We start from the raw sequence: 21396 nt of genomic DNA on the forward strand, positions 1-21396 counted from the left end.
TCCCTAAATAAAATAAGAAAGCTCATCAGCGCTTCTACTTCCTCATTTGAAGAAACTGCTGAGAGTTGTGGACACAGCTCAGTACATTACATTAACCAGCCTCCCCTCTATGAACTCTTTTTAATGATCAAAGAAGGCATCTTATCGGGATGCATAATGGCTTACTATAGAAAGTTTTTTTATTGTATTTGCACAGACTGTCTTCTTTTGCATATTGGTGGTTTCTTAGCCCTTTTGTGTGTAGTTTTTCATTGGTTCTATTGTGTTTCTTGGTTCTGTGAACGATTGCAAGAAAATGAGTCTCAATATGGTGACGTACACGAACCTTGATAATCAATTTACACTGAACTTTAATGTTTGTTCTGTCTGTGACCGCAAGAAATCACAGAGTTGTGGACACAGCTCAGCACATCAGAATAAAGTTAGGTCTTTATTCTTTGGAGTGTAGAAGGTTGAGGGGGGACTTGATTAAAATTATGAGGGGGATAGATAGAGTTGATGTAGATAGATATAGATAGATAGATGTAGATAGAGTTGATGTAGATAGGCTTTTTCCATTGAGAATTGGGGAGATTCAAACAAGAGGACATGAGTTGAGAGTTAAAGGGCAAAAATTTAGGGGTAACATGAGGGGGAACTTCTTTACTCAGAGAGTGGTGGCTGTGTGGAACGAGCTTCCAGCGGAAGTGGTTGAGGCAGGTTCGATGTTGTCGTTTAAAGTTAAATTGGATAGATATATGGACAGGAAAGGAATGGAGGGTTATGGGCCGAGTGCAGGTCGGTGGGAGTAGGTGAGAGTAAGAGTTCGGCACGGACTAGAAGGGCCGAGATGGCCTGTTTCCGTGCTGTAATTGTTATATGGTTATATGGTTATCACCAAAACCAGTCTCTCCTCCATGGACTCTGTCTACACGTTCCACTGCATCAGTAAAGCAGCCAGCATAATCAAAGACCACTCATAATATGCTGGAGGAACTCAGCAGGTCGGGCAGCATCCGTGGAAAAGAACAGCCAACGTTTCGGGCCGGAACCCTTCGTCAGGACTCAAAGGTCCTGACGAAGGGTTCCGGCCTGAAACGTTGACTGATTGTTTCCAGCGTGTTGTGAGTGTTGCTTTGACCCCAGAATCTGCAGATTATTTTGTGTAATCAAAGACCACCTCCCCCACCACCACCCAGGCCTTCTCCCTTATTCCCCATGTCATCAGGCAGAAGATACGAAAGCCTGAAAGCATGTACCACCAAGTTCAGGAATAGCTGCTATTGGATTTTTAAACACACCCGTTCGCCTTCCAATGCACCTCGTTATGATAATAGACATAGAACATGAATGAGTACAGCACAGGGCTAGGACCTTCGGCCCACAATGTTGTGCTAATCCAATTCAGATTGTAATAAAATGGAACTAATCCCCTCACATTTCTCTCACATTCATGAGCCTATCTAAAAGTCTCTTAAAAGTCTCTAACGTAAACGCCTCTACCAGCACTCCAAGCCCTATCTGTATAAAAAAAACAACTTGCTCTCACATCTCCTTTTTAATTTGAAAAGCATGCTCTCTGGCATTGCACATTTCAATGCTTGGGTGAAAGATACTGTCTGTCTACTCTATCTACGTCTCTCATTACCTTATAAGCCTCTATCAGATCTCCGCTCCAGAGAAAACATCCCAGGTCTGTCCAGCCTCTCGTTACAGCACAAGCTCTTTAATCCAGGTAAACCTCTTTTGCACCCTCCCCAAAACATCGACATCTCTTCTGTCATGGGGAGACCAGAGCTGTGTGCAGTACCCTAAATGTGACCTAACTGGAGTTTTATAAAGCTGCAACATAACTTCCTGAGTTTTGAACTCAATGCCTCGAATAACAAGGGCAAGCGTGTCATATGCCTTCTTAACCACCCTATCAGCAACCTCTGTCGGCACTTTCAGGGAGCAATGGACTTGGACTCCAAGATCCCTCTGCTCATTAACACTGTTAACGATCTTGCACTTCATCGTTTACCTGCACTGCACTCTTTTGGTAGCTGTTACACTTTATTCTGCATTGTTACTGTTTTCCTTATTTCTAGCTCAATGTACTGTGTAATGATCTGATCTGTACGAACAGTATGCAAGACAAGCTTTTCAATATATCTCAGTACCTGTGACAAAAATAAACCAATTCCAATACCACTTACAGTAGCATTAGTAGTGTCTTCCACCTGGGAGATTAAAAATCTGGCTGAGTGGTGCCATAACAACATCCTCTGACTCAACGTCAGCAAAATCGAGGAGCTGATTATTAACTTCAGGAGAAGGCAACAGGAGGTCCCTGAGGTGTTCCTCATTGGAGAATCAGAGGTGGAGATGATCAGCAACTTTACATTCCTCACTGTTATTGCAGAGGATCAGTCTTGGGCCCAGCGCGTAAGTACCATTACGAAGAAAGCACAGCAGTGCCTCTACTTCCTCAAGAGTTTGCAGACATTCTGCTTGACATCTAAAACTTTGATAAGTTTCTATAAATGTGTAGTGGAGGGTATATTGATTGGTTGCATTACAGCCTGGTTTGAAAACACCAATACCCTTGAATGGAAAATCTTACAAAAATTAGTAGGTGCAGCCCAGTACATCACGAGTAAAGAGCTCCCTGCCATCGAGCACATCTATATGGAGCGTTGTCGCAGGAAAGCAGCATCCATCATCAGGGACCCCCACCACCCAGGACATGCTCCCTTCTCGCTGCTGCCATCAAGCAGAAAGTACAGGAGCCTCAGGACCCACACCACCACAGTCAGGAACAGTTACTTCACCATTTACACCTCAGACTTCAACTACTGCACAGAGTCTTGTCATCTTCAGAAGTTTTCGGATGACTCTGCCATAGTTGGATGCATCAGCAAGGGAGATGAGGCTGAGTACAGGGCTACGGTAGGGGATGGCATTTTTGCAAGAGACAGGGTGAGAAGAGGAATAGTCCAGATAGCTGTGAGAGTCAGTAGGCTTATAGTAGACATCAGTGGATAAGCTGTCTCCAGAGACAGAGACAGAAAGATCTAAAAAGGGGAGGGAAGTGTCGGAAATGGACCAGGTAAACTTGAGGGCAGGGTGAAAGTTGGAGGCAAAGTTAATAAAGTCAACGAGTCTTGGCTCCATCCCTCCCCCTCCTGTCTTCTCCTATCATTTTGGATCTCCCCCTCCCCCTCCAACTTTCAAATTCCTTACTCACTCTTCCTTCAGTTAGTCCTGACGAAGGGTCTCGGCCTGAAACGTCGACTGCGCCTCTTCCTACAGATGCTGCCTGGCCTGCTGCGTTCACCAGCAACTTTGATGTGTGCTGCTATTACGGCAATTTTTGGTTTGTCGATGATGGAACACAGCTCTTTATCCTCTTCAGCCCGTCTGATGATCGCATTTGTTACATTAATGGCCGGAAGATCCACTTTATTGAATTGGAAAGAGATCAATCCCCCTACTACATTTCAATGGTTTTGCCAAACTATATAATGTTTAAATTTAGAAAAAAATCAGAAGTGTCATTTTTGATCCTTCAGTTAAATTTGAAGAGACTTGGAAGCCATTTATTCAACATTTTCATATGATGTAGTTTGATCTTTCCCAAATCCTTTTTATTAACAGAATATATGAATTGAGGAGCGGCGTTGACAACATTAATGAATGTATTCGATCTAATATATTGGTTCAGCCCTGTTTTGTTCTGTTTGTTTTTTTTCTTTTGGGTTTAGTAATTTAGCTCTTTTTTAAGCTTCTTTTTTGTTTTTTGGGGTTTTTCTTTGTGATATCCTTTCCTTTTTATTTCTTTTCTCCTCATGATTAATTATATTAAGAGTTTGGAAGTCTATTACACTTGTACTATTTGTAGTTTCTTTTGTATATATTTATTACCAATAATGTAATTCCAATCTCTATTGTTATTAAGTTTATGAATTTGAAAACTAATAAAAAGATTAGAGAAAGAAAAGAATTATTGGGTATGCCCACAAGAGAATGAATCTCAGGGTTGTATATAGTGACATATATATACCTTGATAATAAGTTTACTTTGAGCTTTGGGTGGACGTGTAGAATCGTGGATCAAAGTGCACAGTCTCAGAGTAGAAGATTGTTGCTTTAGAGTGGAGGTGAGGAGGAATTTCTTTAGCCAGAGGATGGTGAATCTGTGAAATTCATTGCCACAGGCAGCTGTGGAGGCCAAGTCATTAGGTATATTTAAAATGGAAGTTGATAGGTTCAAAGGTTACAGGGGAAAGCAGGAGAACGGGGTTGAGAGGAAAAACAAATCAGCCATGATGGAACAGACTCGACAGGCTGAATGGCCTGATTCTGCTCCTCTGACTTGCGGTATTATTGCCCACTGGAGTAAGGGAGCATCTGTAAGTGTGGAGGTGACTTGTGCTTCCTGTCTGATGATGGGCTGGGGCCCTGTCTGGTCTCTCTGCAGATTGTCCCAGTGACTGGCGTGCCCTGATCTGCTGGCCTAGAAGCGTCGTCGGGGAGGTGGTCAACAGCTCCTGTCCGAGTTTCCTGGATCCCTACATAATTCAGCAAGGTAAACTTCGATTCTTTTTGCTTCCATCAGATTCAGATTCATTTATTGATCATGTGTACAGCGGAACATACAGTGAAATGTACCATTTGCATTAACAGCCAACACACCTGGTAGTGTGCTGGGGGGCAGCCCGCAAGTCTCACCACACATTCCAGTGCCAGCATAGCTTGCTTACCATGTTCAGCAGAACATCAAAATCAAGACAGGTCAATAACAGCAAAAATGCCCGCTTTCCACTCCCACACACAGATAGACCTCCTCCGCCCTCTAGTCCTTGCACCCAGATTCTTAGACTCTCTGACGTCAGACCTACAACTTCTCATTCGCCCCAGGACTTGCCTATCATGGGTTTGATATCCGGGCCGCGACTTCCTGATTCCTGTGGATTTCCGACCCTAGTGACCCGGGCCCTCGCTACTCCTTCAGACCTTTATCTTCAGTCTTTGATCTTCAGGCTTCTACCTGTGGTCTCACCCTGCTCTGGACTTTGACCTTCAGCTTTGCCCTCCAGATTTGGCCAGGTTTGACCTTTGGGCCGCGACTTCTGGACTCGCACAGACCTCCGACCCCAGTGACTTAGGGGTCACCTGCCTGTCCATAGCCAGGACTCGCTGCCCGTACAAACCTCTGACCTGGGACAGGGACTTTCCAAACTCAACACTAATGGACTTGACCTCCGGGATCACTGGCGTTAACCACGGAGCACACCCCTTCGGACTCAAACTGCTGCCAGACAATTAATTTACTACCCCTGAGCTCTAACTCACCTTCATCTATGTCCCTAAACCCTAACATGACCCCTAGCTACTTATGCTGTTCCCAGAACCACCCCTACAAACCAAAACTTTTTCTTGACTCCCTCAAAGTCTTGATACCTCCTTGTACTTCTCCCTCTCACCTTAAATGCATGCCCTGTACTACTAGACTTTACAAACTTGGGAAGGGTACTGACTGTATCACACACAAAAAGGCTGGAGGAACTCAACAGGTCAGGCAGCATCTGTGGAAGGGAATAACATTTCAGACTGAGGCCCTTCATCAGTACTGGGAGCAGAAGCCGGAATAAGAAATGGGACAAGCTGACAAGCAATAGGTGAGACCAGATGAGAGGGAAGGTTAGTGGGGAGGAACGATGAAGTAAGAAGCTAAGGGGGGATAGATGGAAGAGATAAAGGGCTGAATGAGAAGGAGTCTAATAGGAGAGGACAGTGGACCATGTTTGTCATCTCATATTCCACCTGGATAGCCTCCTACCTGATGGCAGGAACATCGATTTCTCTAACTTCTGGTAATCTCTTCCCTTCCTCTCTTCCCTCCCTCCTTCTCTCTTTCTCCATTCCTCATTCTTATTACCTTCTCACCCTCTCTCTTCTCCTCATCTGCCCATCACCTCCCTCTGATCCTCCTCCTCCTTCCCTTTCTTCCGTGGCCCGCTCTCCACTAACACTCACCTTAAAGTTATCCCCTTCTAGAATTCCGCGTTTCTGCGCTGGGTTAGGAATCTGCCCTATCTACGCAACTCATAATTTCACAAACATCTATCAGGTCTCTCCTCAGCCTCCACCATTCCAAAGGAAACAACCCAACTTTGCCCAACTTCACCCGATACCACATGTCCTCTTAATCCAGGCATCGTCATGGTGAACCTCTCTTGCACCCTCTCCAGAGCCTCTACACCCTTCCAATAATGAGGCTCTGATGTGGCCTAACTAGAGTTCTATAAAGTTGCAACATAGCTTCCTAACTCAATGTCTCAACTAAGTAAGGCAAGCATGGCATATGCCTTCTTAACCATCCTATCAACCTGTGTGGCTACTTGTCAAGATTCAAGACTTGTTTGATGTCATTTCCTCTACACAAGTGTAAGGAGAACAAAATAATTGCTACTCTGGATCTGATGCAGCACAAAAAACCATGAGATAACAAATAAAAATAATAATAGTAAACACAATAACTGTAAACACATAAGATACTTATGTACTTAGATAGATTGTATGTCCATAAAGTGATCTAGGCTCTACATAGATTGATGGGAAATAATGGTGGAGTTGCTGGGTGGAGGTGTTGATCAGCCTTACTTCTTGTGGAAAGTAATTATTTTTGAATCTGGTGGTCCTGGAGTGAATGCTATGAGATATGTACCTGGACCCCAATATCTCTGTATATCAATGCTGTTAAGATCCTGCCATGTCCTATGTAGAACATACATAGAACACTACAGTACAGTATGGGCCCTTCAGCCCACAATGTTGTGCCGACCTTTTAACCTACCATAAGAGCAATCTAACCCTTCCCTCCTACATAGTCCTCCATTTTGCTATCATCTGTGTACCCATCTAAGAGTCTCTTTATTGCCCCTAATATATCTGCTTCTACCACCATCACTGTCAGGGCATTTCATGCACCCTCCACTCTCTGTGTGTAAAAAAAAAATACGTCTGACTTTCTCTCTACTTTCCTCCAATCACCGTAAACTTATGATCCCTGGTATTAGCCATTTTCATCCTGGGAAAAGTCTCTGGCTATCCACTCGATCTATGCCTCTTTCCATTTTGAGCACCTCTATCGAGTCACTTCCCCTCCTCTTTCACGCTAAAGAGAAAAGCCTTAGCTTGCTCTAGCTGTCCCCATAAGACATGCTCTCTAACCCAGTCAGCACCCTGGTAAGTCTCCTCCACCCCCTCTCTGAAGCTTCCACATCCTTCCTCTAATGAGGCGACCAGAACTGAGCACAATACTTTCCATCTGTGCTGGATCTCCCAAAGTGCAGCACCTCCATTTGCCGCTTCCCTGCCCATATCGGTCACTGTTCTGTCTCCTGCTGTGTCCTTTAGCAAACATCTATGCAATCAACAATATCACCATTTTCTGTATTTTCTGCAAACTTGCCTACCCACCCTATCTCACTTTCATCCAAACCAACTGACAGAAGGCAGCAATGATCATGCGGCCATCTCCACTGTTACCGCGCTCAGAGTGGGGATTGGACGCAGGTCACCAGGATTGCCAGGCAGCGGCTCTGCCCGCTGCGCCACTGCGCTGAAACGTGCTTGTGAGTGAATTCAGCTGCATTACCACATATGATTCTTAAACTAATAATAATAATAGCTTATTTATAGAGCACATTTAAGGCAGGTGATGTAGTTCAAAGAGCTTTACAATGGGTTAAAGTGCATGCCTGTCAGGAGTTTGCACGTTCACCCCGTGCCGGTGTGGGTTTCCTCCAGGTGCTCCAGTTTAGATTAGATTATGAGGACACTCAGTCCTCGTTTATTGTCATTTAGAAATGCATGCATTAAGAAATGATCCAATGTTCCTCCAGAGTGATATCACACAAAAACAGAACAAACCAAAGACTAACACTGACAAAACCACATACAGTAATTATAACATATAGTTACAGCAGTGCAAAACAATACCATAGTTTGATAAAGAATAGACCATGGGCACAGTAAAAAAAGTCTCAAAGTCCCGATCGACTCCTATAGTTCCTGATAGCAGGCGGCAAATTGGGAGAAACTCCCTGCCATAAACCTCCAGGCGCTGACAACTGACAACTGCTGATGCATTGGAAGCAGCCGACCACAGCTGACTGAGTCCGGCCGAAAACTTCGAGCCTCCGACCAGCCCCTCCGATACAGCCTCCCGAGCGCCATCCTCTGCCGAGCGCCTTTGACCTCACCCCGGCCGCCGAAACAAGCAAAGCCGAGGATTCAGGGCCTTCTCCTCCGGAGATCCTGGATCGCACAGTAACAGTGGCAGCGAAACGGGCATTTCAGAAGTTTCTCCAGATGTTCCTCCGTGCTCTCAAGTCTATCTCCATCAAATCAGAATTGTGCACGGTACCCTACTTAACAAATACAGATATCGTTCCAGAGCGGCCGCTCGCGCTGCGTCGCACTGCCATCTTCTCCTCCTCATTGCAGTTTCCTCCTACAATGACATATGACTAGGGTTAGTGAGTTGCAGCCATGCTATGTAGGCATTGGAAGGGTAATGACACTGTGAGCTGCCCAGCACAAGCCTTATTGATTTGATTTGACGTGACACATTTCACTGTGTGTATCAAGGTTACGATGTAAATGTGACAAATAAAGTTAATCTTGCCGAAAAGCAAATGAGCAGACTTGAGACTTGTTGGATAGCTCCTGCTGCCTACGGGCCATCCTTTGTTCATTTCTCTTCAATCCCGCGCTCACCTCTGTGGTTTTTTTCAGGTGTGCTGTACCGAACTTGCACGGAGAATGGGTGGAGTAACGTAATGCCCAGTTTCTGGGAGACTTGCGTATTGCTGGATGACTCCTCGGAATCTGGCAAGGTGCCTGTTCTTTGAGAAGCCTTTGACAGTTGCCATTTGGCCTTAAAACCTGCAACATAGATTCTGATATGTCTATCCACTGCCTCCTCTACTGTAAAGATGAAATCACACTCGGGTTGGAGGAACAACACCTTATATTCTGTCTGGGTAGCGTCCAACCTGATGGCATGAATATTGACTTCTCTAACTTCCGCTAATATCCCACCTCCCCCTCGTACCCCATCCGTTATTTATTTATATGCACACATTCTTTCTCTCTCTCCTTTTTCTCCCTCTGTCCCTCTGACTATACCCCTTGCCCATCCTCTGGGATTCCCCCCTCGCCCATCCTCTGGGATTCCCCCCTCGCCTATTCTTTCTCCCTGGGCCTCCTGTCCCATGATCCTCTCATATCCCTTTTGCCAATCACCTGTCCAGCTCTTGGTCCATCCCTCCCCCTCCTGTCTCCTCCTATCATTTTGGATCTCCCCCTCCCCCTCCCACTTTCAAATCTCTTACTAGCTCTTCCTTCAGTTAGTCCTGATGAAGGGTCTCGGCCCGAAACGTCGACTGTACCTCTTCCTAGAGATGCTGCCTGGCCTGCTGCATTCACCAGCAACTTTGATGTGTGTTGCTTGAATTTCCAGCATCTGCAGACTTCCTCGTGTTTGCATAGAAAACTGCAGGTCCTTTGGTCCACAATATTGTGCTGATATTTTATCCCACTTCAAGGTCAATCCAACCCTTCCCTCCCATGTAAACCTCCATCTTTCACCCATCTATGTGCTTATCTAAGGGCTTCCTAATGTATCTGCTCTACCACACCCTCGACAAAGTATACCACCACTCTCTGCATAGTACCATTCCTCCTAGACTCCTCTCCAAATGCCTCAGAGTTATGCACCTCATATTCTCGATAGTTCTATCTGTTGAATGGGAATCAGAAAAACTTACAATCCCGGAGCCCTAGGACCAAGCCTTTCAGCTCGTCATTCCTGTGCTGGGACAGTGCCTTACTCTACTTGAATTTCGAGCCCTTGTCCCACAGCCTTAAGTACCATGGCTATTCAAGTGGTCTTCTAAATACCACATCAATGTCTTTCTTCCTCGGGAAATGTTGCCGTTGTTGACGGATTTCCTTCATTTCCCACACGACTGGTCCCTCCCTCCCTCCTCCCCTGGTCCTCACCTTTCATCCCACTGTCCTTCTCAATCTTTGCCATTCCACTCACTCCAATGGGACCCTAACACCACTCACATCTTCCCCTTCCCTCCTCCCTGCTTTTGGCCACAACCGATCTTAGCATGACCCCTTCGTCTACTCTCGCTGACTGTCCAACGGTCTGTTAAGAGTTGTTATTGGACCTGCCACAGCCACTTCCGCTGGCAGCTCATCCTGCCCCTCAGTTTACTATTAAGTTTCACCTTAAACTAATGTCCTCTAGTTCTTGATTCACCAAGCAAAAGGAAAAGACTGTGTGTGTTCTATCTTTGCCTCGCATGATTTTATATACCTCTGTAATACCTCAGTCTCCCTACGGTCCAAGGAATAAAGTCCTATCCTGTCCAATATCCCTCTGTAACTCAGTTCCTTAAGTCTTTCCAGCATTCTTGTAAACTAATTTCATAGAATCTTTCCTATAATAGGGTGACCGAAGCTGAACGCAATACTCTGAATGTGGCCTCACTATCGTTCCTGTACAATCACATTATGACCTTTCAACTTCTGCACTCATTACCCTGACTGACAAAGGCCAGCTGGCCAGAAGCCTTCTTCACCCCCCTATTTACCTGTAACTCCACACCCACAGAACTATGTACCTGAACTCTAAGGTTCCTCGGTTCGACAACACTTCCCAGAGCCCTAGTCTTCATTGTGAAAGCACTCGCTGGAATGGACTTTCCAAAATGCAAAACTTTGCAATTATCCATATTAAACTGCATTTGCCATACCTTTGCCCACTTACACAGCCAATTAAGGTTCCCCTGTAATATCTGATAACCTTTACCATTGCCCACTGTATATTTTTAATAGACTTGGTGTATTATTGTCAGTACAGTGAAAAACATTGTTTTGCATGCCATCCACACAGATCATTTCATCACATCAGTGTTAGTGTAGATGGAAAAGAATAAGTTACTGGGAAAGGGGAGTGCAGGTAGACAATAAGGTGCAAGACAATGAGATAGATTGCGAGGTGAAGAGTCTAGGGAACTGACATATCTGAGCTATACTAGGGAACCATTCAATAGTCTTATAACAGTGGGGTAGAAGCTGCCCTGAGCCTGGTGGTACGTGCATTCAGGCTTTTGTATCTTCTGCCCGAAGGGAGAATGCCCAGGGTGAGTGGGGTCTTTGACCAAGGCAGCGAGTCCATGGAGAAAAGGCTAGTTTCTGTGATGCGCCGAGCTGTGTCCCCACAACTCTCTGTAGTTTCTGGCAGTCATGGGCGGGGTAGTTGCCGTGCCGGGTGTGATGCATCCAGATAGGATGCTTTCTGTGGTGCTTTTGGTAGAAATTGGTATGGGTCAAGAGGGGTCATGCCAAGTTTCTTCAGCCTCCTAAGCAAAGAAAGGCACTGGAGAGCCTATTCATTGGCCGTGGTTGGACTGGGATAGATATTCACACCTAGGAAGTTAAAGCTTTCAACCCTCTTCATAAGACCATAAGACACACTGTTGACCTAAACAGGAGAGTGTGCATTGCACCCTCCCACGCCTTCCTGAAGTCCATGACCACCTCACTGTTTTACTCCATTTTTACACGACTTATTTTTTGTATTTCTCATTGTAACTTATAGTAATTCTTTTATGCATTGCACTCAACTGAAGCTGCAAAACAAGAAGTTTCATGATATATTCCAGTGATGATAAACCTGATTCTGATACCCCAGTGTTGTCAGAAAACTCATCAAATATCCTAGTACATTCTCGTCCAGCTTGGTGATCTAGATGACAAACAATACCCGTCCCTCTGAAACATCTGCAATCTTAATGACAGTATTATTTCAAGCATCATCACCTCAAACATCTAGATGAATATTATTATGTAAAGGTGTTAGAACAGGCTTAATTTGAATGAAGGGAATATATAACTTGTCTTCTAAATTTGGCAAGTCTCGAGTATTACAGTGACAAGACCAGCTTGATAGATGCAACTAATGGAGTTGAAGAGTTCTCTGAGATTGAAGAAGTTCAGATTCTCATAAATATACATTCGGTGTCCACTTCATTAGGTACCTGCTCGTTAATGCAAATATCTAATCAGTCAATCTTATGACACCAACTCAATGCATAAAGTTATGCAGATATAGTCAAAAGGTTCAGTTGTTGTTCAGACCAAACATCAGAATGAGAAAGAAATATGATCTAAGTGACTTTGACCCTGGAATGATTGTTGGTGCCAGATGGGATGGTTTGATTACCACAGAAACTGCTGATCTCCTGGGATTTTCACACACGACAGTCTCTAGATTTTACAGAGAATGGTGTGAAAAACAAAAAAAAAAGCATCCATTGAGGCTACGTCCACACTACACCGGATAATTTTGAAAACGCCGGTTTCGAGTAAAAACGACAGGCGTCCACACTAAGCGTTTTTCAAAATATCTCTGTCCACATTAGGTAGATATTTGGGCGAACCTCCTCCTACTGGGCACGCGCAGGACACACAGGAAACAAGTGAAGAGGAAACGGTATACTTAGTGCGCGTTTGTCCAGTTACAGAGTAGAAAAACTTAAAAGGAATTGCTCTTGGCTCTAACGCAGGAGGAACTTAAAACTAAAAAAACAAATACTGGAGTGTATGGAGGCAACCGACAGGGAGTTCACGGACAATATGACCCAGCTGACGATGAACATTGAAAAACTGACTAACTCTGTTGCATTAATAAAGCACCTTGTTAAATGTATAAAATATGACTGCGTCAGTGTTATCTTGTATTTCCATACAATGTTACATCAGGCTGTTACATATCTGTTGTCAGAGAAGTACTTGCATAAATAGGTAAATCACCTTGGTTTTCGGTTCTTGATCCTCCAAAATATTCCGCATGGAATTTAAACTGGAGGTGGCGGAGGATGTTTTCTGTCCTTACCTTCATACAAGCAAGGACAGAAAACAGGGTGAAATGAGAATACTTATTTATTCAGTAAGCTATGGGTCTAAGTATTTGGTGAATACATTTCTAACTCTCCTGGCTTCAGTCTCGTTGCCGTCTGTTCTGAAATTGTTAGGTTCTGCGAAGCGCAGAATCAAATATCTCTGGGATGATTGTACAATAAAGTAGTAATAATAATAAGGATACGAATAATAATAAGAAAACAATGAAATGCCGCGCTGTCGCCATCTGCTCTGTCACGTCATGACAGCGGTTTTAAAAAACTCCGGTTACCCCGTACACACTGCAACGGATATTAGGCGTTTTCAGATTTATTCACTCTGGAGACCGTTTCTGAAAATCTCCGTTTTTGGGGGCTGAAAACGCCGTTTCAGTGTGGACGGAGGGTCAAAACGAAGAGAAAAAGCTTCGTTTTCAAAATTATCCGGCGTAATGTGGACGTAGCCCGAGAGCCAGTTCTGTGGGTGAAAATGCCCCGTTAACGAGGGCGGTCAGAGGAGAATGGCCAAATGGAATCTGGAGCAAACCAACAAACTGCTGAAGGGAGTCAGCAGGTCAAGCAGCATCCGTGAAGGTAGAAGAATCAAAGTGAGTTCAGAATCACTACAGATTTACCATGGACAACATTCTAACTGGTTGCATCTGGTATAGAGGGGCTATTTGTTGTTTTGCAGCAGCAGTGCAGTGCAATACATAATAAAATATTATAAATTACATTATATATATATACACACACATATATATATACATATATATATAATAAGTAGTGCAAAAAGAGAGCAAAAAAGTTGGTGTACATAGATTCTTTGTCCATTCAGAAATATAATGAAGGAGGAGAAGAAGCTGTTCAGAAAACATTTGAGTGTGGATCTTGAGGATCCTGTACCTCCTCCTTGATGGCAGTCTTGGGATGATGTCCCGGATGCTGAGGGTTGCTCATGATGGATGCAGTCATCTCGAGGCGTGGCCTTTGAAAATGTCCTTGATGGTGGGGAGGCTAGTGCCCACAATGGAGCTGGCTGAGTTTACAGCCCTCTGCAGTGGCCCGTCAACACCAGGTGATGATGCTATCTAAGGTACATCCGTAGCAACTTACTGGCGGTGTGATACTGAGGCCAATAATTTGTTGAGCCATGAGCTTACTGGATGGCGGAACAGGCTCAATTAGTCAATGAGTGTAACTGCTCCTTAACTTGTATTCTTCTCTGAAACAGCTTGCTTATTTGACATGACGCACCTCTGAAAATGTATTTTTATCATCCAACTAGAATTCCTCCCTTCTCTCTCTGAAACAAGTGTACACTGTTGGATATGCAACGTCCATAATTGCCCTAGTTTCTGCTATTATAATCTTCATAGCCTTCAGGTAAGAGCTTTGAAACATTTACTATTTTGACTGTTCAGTTCTTCAGGGATCAACCTCATTTGCCATATACATTCACATGTATCAGGAATTTGCTGCAGTGTGTTGGCAACACGTGCAACAAAAACCAACATTCAATAATTATAAAGAATAAAAAAAATACAAAATATAAAGTTCAGGGTTAAAGTACGGATCGAGAATAAAAAGTGCACCAGCGTGTGTTTACAATGTAAACAGCCTCATAAAAAGTGGTTTAAAGTGTTTACGGTGCAGTGACTGGGGTAATAGAGGGGGGTGGGGTAAGTAACTAGAATGGTTGATCAGATTAATTGCTTGGGAGAAGAAACTTTTAAGATGGTATGAGATTTTTGATCTAATAGCCCTATCGCACTTTACAGAAGGAAACTTTTAGAAAAGGCAGTTTTGCAGGGTGGGTCGTGTCTGCAATGATTTTTCCAGCCCACTTGTTTACCCTGGAACAAGTGTCCAGCAGTGATGGTGGACTGCAGACAATGGCCTGACAGTTCGCAGCAGTTTTTGTACATTGTGAGAGGATGCTGCATCAAACCAGACAGTAATGGTTGATGTGAGGATGCTCTCCATGTTCGTAGTGCAGAATTGCACTTACTCAATGCCTCACATGTGTGACTACTTACATGTCTCTCCCCACTCAGGAAACTGCACTGCACTCGCAACTACATCCACTTGAATCTCTTTGTCTCCTTTATCCTCCGAGCAATGTCGGTCTTCATCAAGGACATTATCTTGTTCTCCAGCGGTGACAACTACTGTGAAACGCCCACGGTACGATCTCCCTCTGCATCTTTCTGATGATGTGATCACTGCGTTTACCAGTCGAGATATTGAACCAAGGCTCTCTCAGTTGGAAGGTTCCACAGCTTCTATTCAAATATTTTAATTAAATTTAATTAAAATGTGTGGCCACTGGAAGATCCTTTCGCCAGAGAAAGCAGGATCTCCCAGTGGCCACACATTTTAATCCCACATCCCATTCCCATTCTGACATGTCTATCCACGGCCTCCCCTACTGTAAAGATGAAGCCACACTCAGGTTGGAGGAACAACACCTTATATTCCGTCTGGGTAGCCTCCAACCTGATGGCATGAACACTGACTTCTCAAACTTCCGCTAATGCCCCACCTCCCCCTCGTACCCCATCCGTTATTTATTTATATACACACATTCTTTTTCTCTCTCTCTTTTTTCTCCCTCTGTCCCTCTGACTATACCCCTTGCCCATCCTCTGGGTTCCGTGCCTGCCCCCGTCTTTCTCCCTGGGCCTCCTGTCCCATGATCCTCTCATATCCCCTTTGCCAATCACCTGTCCAGCTCTTGGCTCCATCCCTCCCCCTCCTGTCTTCTCCTATCATTTTGGATCTCCCCCTCCCCTTCCCACTTTCAAATCTCTTACTAACTCTTCCTTCAGTTAGTCCTGACGAAGGGTCTCGGCCTGAAACGTCGACTATATCTCTTCCTAGAGATGCTGCCTGGCCTGCTGCGTTCGCCAGCAACTTTGATGAATATCGAAAGTCCTAGATTGCGTGGACATGGAGAGGATGTTTCCATTAGTGGGGAGGCTAGGACCAGAGGACACAGCCTCAGAATAGAAGGATGTCCCTTTAGAGCAGAGATGAGGAGGGTGGTGCATCTGAGGAGGCAGAGAGTGGTGCATCTCTGGAATTCATTGCCGCAGACAGCTGTGCAGGACGAGTCATTGGGCATATTAATATTGGAGGCTGATAGGTTCTTGATTAGTCAGGGTGTCAAAAGTTATGGGGAGAAGGCAGGAGATTTGGGTTGAGAGGGATAATATATCAGCCATGATGGAATGGTGGAGCAGACTCGATGGGCCAAATGGCCTAATTCTACTTCTGTGTCGTATGTGGAAGTTTTAGAGAAGGTGCAGAGGAGACTTACCAAAATACTACCTGATCAGGGAGCATGCCATATGAGGATAGGTTGAGCGAGCTCGGACTTTTCTATTTGGAGGATGAAAGGTGACTTGATAAAGGTGTACAAAATGAAGAGGCATAGAGAGAGAGCAGACAGCCAGCAGCCTTTTCCCAAAGATAGCTAATATCAAAGTTCAAAGTAAATTTATTATCAAAGTACACATATGTCACCCTAGATTCATCAACCCTGAGATTCATTTTCTTGGGCATACTGAATAAATCCCTATTAGGATCAATAAAAGACCGCATCAACTTGGGCATTCAACCAATGTGCAAATGACAACAAACAAAAAGAAAGAAATAATAGTAATAATAAATAAATAAGCAATAAATATTGAGAACACGGGAGTGCTGGAAAGTGAGTCCATAGGTTGTGGGAACATTTCAGTGATGGGGCAGGTTATCCCCACTGGTTCAAGAGCCTGATGGTTGAGGGGTAATAACAAGATGGCGCTGGTGATCATTGGTAACGTTCTGTGGGCTGCAGACAATAATTTTAATACCTTAGAGCATCTGTTTAAGGTGAGTGGAGCAAGTTTATTGGGGAAGTTGGGGGGTTAGGACGTTTACAGAGAGTGGTGGGTATGTGGAACACGCTGCTCTAATGGAGTGGTGTTAGAGACAGATGCATTAGACGTATTTAAAAGACCCTTAGGTAGGCACGTTGATGATAGAAAAATGGAGGTTTATGGGCTGCGTAGGAGGGAAGGGTTAGATTGATCCTGCAGTAGGTTTATATTGGTTGTCACAACCAATAATGCGCTGTCATCATCGGTCAAGGTTGACATAGGACATAGTTCCATGTTGAACTGTAGAGATTAGGGTTACGCAGGTTGGTTCAAGGGCCAAAATGTTGAAGGGATGCAGCTGTAGTTGAACATGGCAGTGTGGGACTTCAGGCTTCCGTACCTCGAGCCTGATGTCAGCTGCGAGAAGATGCCATGGCCCAGGTGGTGAGGATGTTTGGTGATGGATGTTGCTCTCCTAGAGGCAGCGCCTCCTGGTGGTGGGGAGGGATGTGCCTGTGGTGTATTGGGCTGAGTCCACTGCTCATGGTGGTGTCCGTCTTCTGTGCAGTGAGAAAGATTTGTGAACGTAAGACAGTGTGAGGACCATGAGGTGGGTGGCCCGGTGTAACTTGCTGTGCATCTTCTGGCCTTGCAGGTCACATGCAAAGGAGCCATTGCGTTCTTTCATTTTAGCATTCTGGCTAACAGCTCGTGGCTGCTGGTGGAAGGGCTGTACCTGCAAACGTTGCTCAGCCTCACCTTCGTGGCCCACGCCAAGTACTTCTGGTGCTACTGCCTAGTCGGCTGGGGTTGGTACTTTTAGTCTTCTCTGCTTCGGGGATCAGGGGGATGGTGGTGGTTCGCTCGCCTTGGCGGGGGGGGGGGGGTTGCGTTTGTTTCTCTTGTGAAAGCAGGGGTGGGATGTGATTTCTGTGTCAAGGTAGGTTAGCGGTCAGCTCAATGCTTTGCAGTTCCAGCTGTAAGATTGAGGGGTTCAAATCCCACCACTGCCACTAAGGAGCTCGCACACTCTTCCCGCGACTGTGTGGATTTCCATCAGAGGCCCCTTTCACATTCCAAAGACGTACGGGTGAGGGTCAGTAAGTTGGTGCCAGAAGCCTGGCAACGCTTGCGGGCTGCCCCCAGTGCAATCGTCGCCGATTTGATTTGACACAAGCAACACATTTCACTGTATATTTGGATGTCCATATGACAAATAGAACAAATCATTTTTTAAAATCTAGTCTTTCTTCATAATTCAAATTAGTAAAAATATAGACCAGTTCTTAATCATTAAGGCAGCACACATTGGCAGAGAAGGTGAGCGGGGGAAGTTTAATACAACTTTTGAACGGAGAAGGTTGGCTGAGAAGATCATCCGGTCCCCAACTTCCCTGGCTGCCACTCTCCTCATCCCCTTAAACTGATTGCCAAAAATGCCTATCTTCACTCTTCAGAGCGACCCAAGCAAAGGTATTGAGGGGTGGAGCTAAGACCGAGGTGCAAGCATGGGACAGGGACCACAGCCTTTAGAGAGAGGTAAAACTGTTGGCCAGTAGGGCCCAATTCTAACTGCTTGATAGCACTGATCAGAAAACTGTAGCACTGCACAATGTCTGTTTCCTGATCAGATTTACTTTTCTGCCCCTCACAACAGGAACACCGTTTGTTGTAGTAACTGTGTGGATCTTCCTAAGAATGTTTATTGATAATGAAGGGTAAGTGAAAATCATTCCTAAAATCTGATTCTCAGCTGGTGATCTTTTTTTGTATCTTGCATCACATTACACTACATAAATGATTTCACACCTGCTGGTATCTAAAAATGGAATGAGGAAAATTTTGAGGTAAAAAGTGGATAATGTTTGGGCAGCCCGGTCGTGTAGGGTTCAACTCTGCTGTCTGTAAGGAGTTTCTACGTTCTCCCTGTGCCTGCGTGGGTTTCCTCCTGATACTCTGGTTTCCTCCCACAATATCAAGGTGTGTAAGATCACAGCACATTCCCGTAGGCTTCAATGAGGAAAGTCTGATCTGCTCAACCTCTCCCATAACTCACTCTCTGATTGACCTCTCCCCATAACTCAATCACTGATTGACCTCTCCCCATAACTCAATCACTGATCGACCTCTCCCCATAACTCAGTGTCTGATTGACCTCTCTCCATAACTCAGTCACTGATTGACCTCTCCTCATAATTCAATCAATGACTGACCTCTCCCCATAACTCATTGTCTGATTGACCTCTCCCCATAACTCAATCTCTGATTGACCTCTCCCCATAACTCAGTCACTGATTGACTTCTCCCCATAACTCAATCTCTGATCGACCTCTCTACATAACTCCAACCCCTCCCCATTATTCAGTCCCTCGAGTCCCACACTTACCTACTCCTGATTGCGAGGAGTGACAGTGGTGAAGCTTTGTTTTAATGATTGGAGGCCTGTGTTGAGTGGTGAGCCACAGGGATCAGTCAGGTTTAATATCACTGGCATAAGTGATGTTTGTGTTAATTAACAGCCAGCATGCTTTCTGAATGGACAGGACAGTTGAGCAATGGCAGGAGTGCAGGGGTGGGGCATTTGAAGGAGAAAATCACCTGGGGTGTCTTCTGCATTCAGAATTAATCACGCAGTCTGCACACTTGTGAATCTGATCGGAGAGGAAAAATTTTCCCCCCGTCCCTCTTCTCTCTTTTTCCATTTCCCATTCTGTCTCCCTTTTCACTGCCGCTCTTCTCATCAGCTGCCTATCACCGCCCTCTGGTGCCTCTGTTCCTCCCCTTTCCTGCATAGTCCATTGCCCTCTCCTATCAGATTCCTTCTTCTTCAGCTCTGTACCTCTTCCACCCATCACCTCCCATCTTCTTACTTCCACCCACCGTCCCCCTCACCTGGTCTCACTTTTGCCTGCTTGCACTCTTTGCCCTCCCTGCGCTCCCCAGACCGTCTTATTCTCTTCCTTTCCTGTCCCGATAAGGGGTCTCCGCCCGAAACGGTGACTGTTTATTCCTCTCCATCGATGCTGCCTGACCTGCTGAGTTCCTTCAGCATTTTGTGTGTGTCACTCTGCACATAATTGCTAATCTTTATAACCGTCTTGGTTTCTTTCTAGATGTTGGGAGGAAAGCAGAAACATGTATATCTGGTGGATCATAAGAGGCGCTATAGTGGTTTCAGTTTTCGTAAGTCAAAGTATTTCTTTTTTTAAAATTAAATGAGTAAATGTGTGAAGTTTGATGATTTATTATAGCGATTCGCTCTGGAGAGCGTCATCATACTCCAGGTCAGACGAGAGATAACCCAGGTCAGGTTTCAGACCAAAGTACCCAGGTAGATTCTTTGCATGATGGCGGTGGCGAGGAGGTAGAGAAGAAGAGGAAGGTCAAGTGGCCAGCAATAGCAGATGAGAAGGCTTGCTGTGTATTTGATGAGGATATCAGTATGATGTTGGAGAACACTCTCAGGGGAACATCAAAGAGAAAGTTGGAAGCGATGGGCGATATGATTTACGATGTTGGAATGTACAGGTTTGGTTTGGTTGAGTTGAAGAAAACAAAGACCCTTCAGTAGTTGCATAGACACCTGAAGAGCAGACTATCTGTTGGATGGAAGTGAACAACAACTCTGATAGAGGCAGATGCCAAGTTTTTAAGCTCACCAGTGGGAGGTGGTGCTTTAGCTCTGCTGGCCCACCACCTCGAGGGACTCTTGATCATAAGCGGGCCGAAACTCCTGAGGACAGGTGGCAGATCAACTGATGATCCCACTGGTGATAGCACAGGGCAGTTAACATCTTAGTCCACGTGTATTCTGTAACTCTTATCCAGGTTTGTATTAAACATTCCTACTACTGTCTGTAAGGAGTTTGTGCGTTCTCCCCGTGACCACATGGGTTTCCTCCGGGTGCTCTGGTTTCCTCCCACAGTCCAAAGACGTTCCAGTCAGTAGGTGAGTTGGTCACTGTAAATTGTCCCCTGATGAGGCTAGGATTTAATCAGGGGATTGCTGGGTAGCAGGGCTCGAAGAGCCAGAAGGGCCTGATCTGTGCTGTGTCTCAATGAATAAAATAATTTAAAGTAAGCTGACTTAAATTGGTTTATTGTCTCGTGTTGTGAGGTAATATACAAGTTTGTCTTGCATGCCATCCAGGCAGATTATTTCATCACAACAGTACATGAGGTACAAGACCTAATACAAGGGGGCATTCATCCTAAGGTGATTAGAGGAAAGTACAGGGAGGATGTCAGAGTTAAGTTTTTTTACACACACACAGTGGTGGGTGAGTGGAATGTACTGCCAGATGAGGTAGAGGCAGATAGATTAGGGACATTTAAGAAACTTAGGCACAAGGATCAGAGAAAAATTGAGTGCTGTGTGGGAGGAAAAGGTTAGATTGATCTTGGAGTAGGTTAAAAGGTTGTCACAATATTGTGGGCCGAAGGGCCTGTACTGTGCTGTACTGATCCATGTTCTATGAATTCATTTAAAATAACTCTATGTCTCTAACATTTAGTAATAACCTGATCTTTCATTTTTCCTTCCAAAGCGGATGACCTCGCATTTACCAACATTGTACTCCATC

The 21396-nt window shown here is 44.9% G+C and overlaps 1 protein-coding gene across 2 annotated transcripts in view; it reads left to right on the forward strand.

The window, feature by feature from the left end:
• LOC140195586 (secretin receptor-like) overlaps positions 1-21396 on the forward strand; it is a 59849-nt gene that overhangs the window by 18798 nt on the left and 19655 nt on the right. For both annotated transcript variants that reach the window (XM_072254191.1, XM_072254190.1), the window contains exons 3-9: positions 4442-4549; positions 8767-8867; positions 14236-14333; positions 15005-15134; positions 17469-17622; positions 18471-18531; positions 19927-19996. In XM_072254191.1, coding sequence (XP_072110292.1) covers positions 4442-4549; positions 8767-8867; positions 14236-14333; positions 15005-15134; positions 17469-17622; positions 18471-18531; positions 19927-19996 — 722 coding nt within the window. The remainder of the gene's footprint in view (positions 1-4441; positions 4550-8766; positions 8868-14235; positions 14334-15004; positions 15135-17468; positions 17623-18470; positions 18532-19926; positions 19997-21396) is intronic.

Source organism: Mobula birostris, chromosome 3, assembly GCF_030028105.1.
Source record: "Mobula birostris isolate sMobBir1 chromosome 3, sMobBir1.hap1, whole genome shotgun sequence".
Lineage (NCBI taxonomy): Eukaryota > Metazoa > Chordata > Chondrichthyes > Myliobatiformes > Myliobatidae > Mobula > Mobula birostris.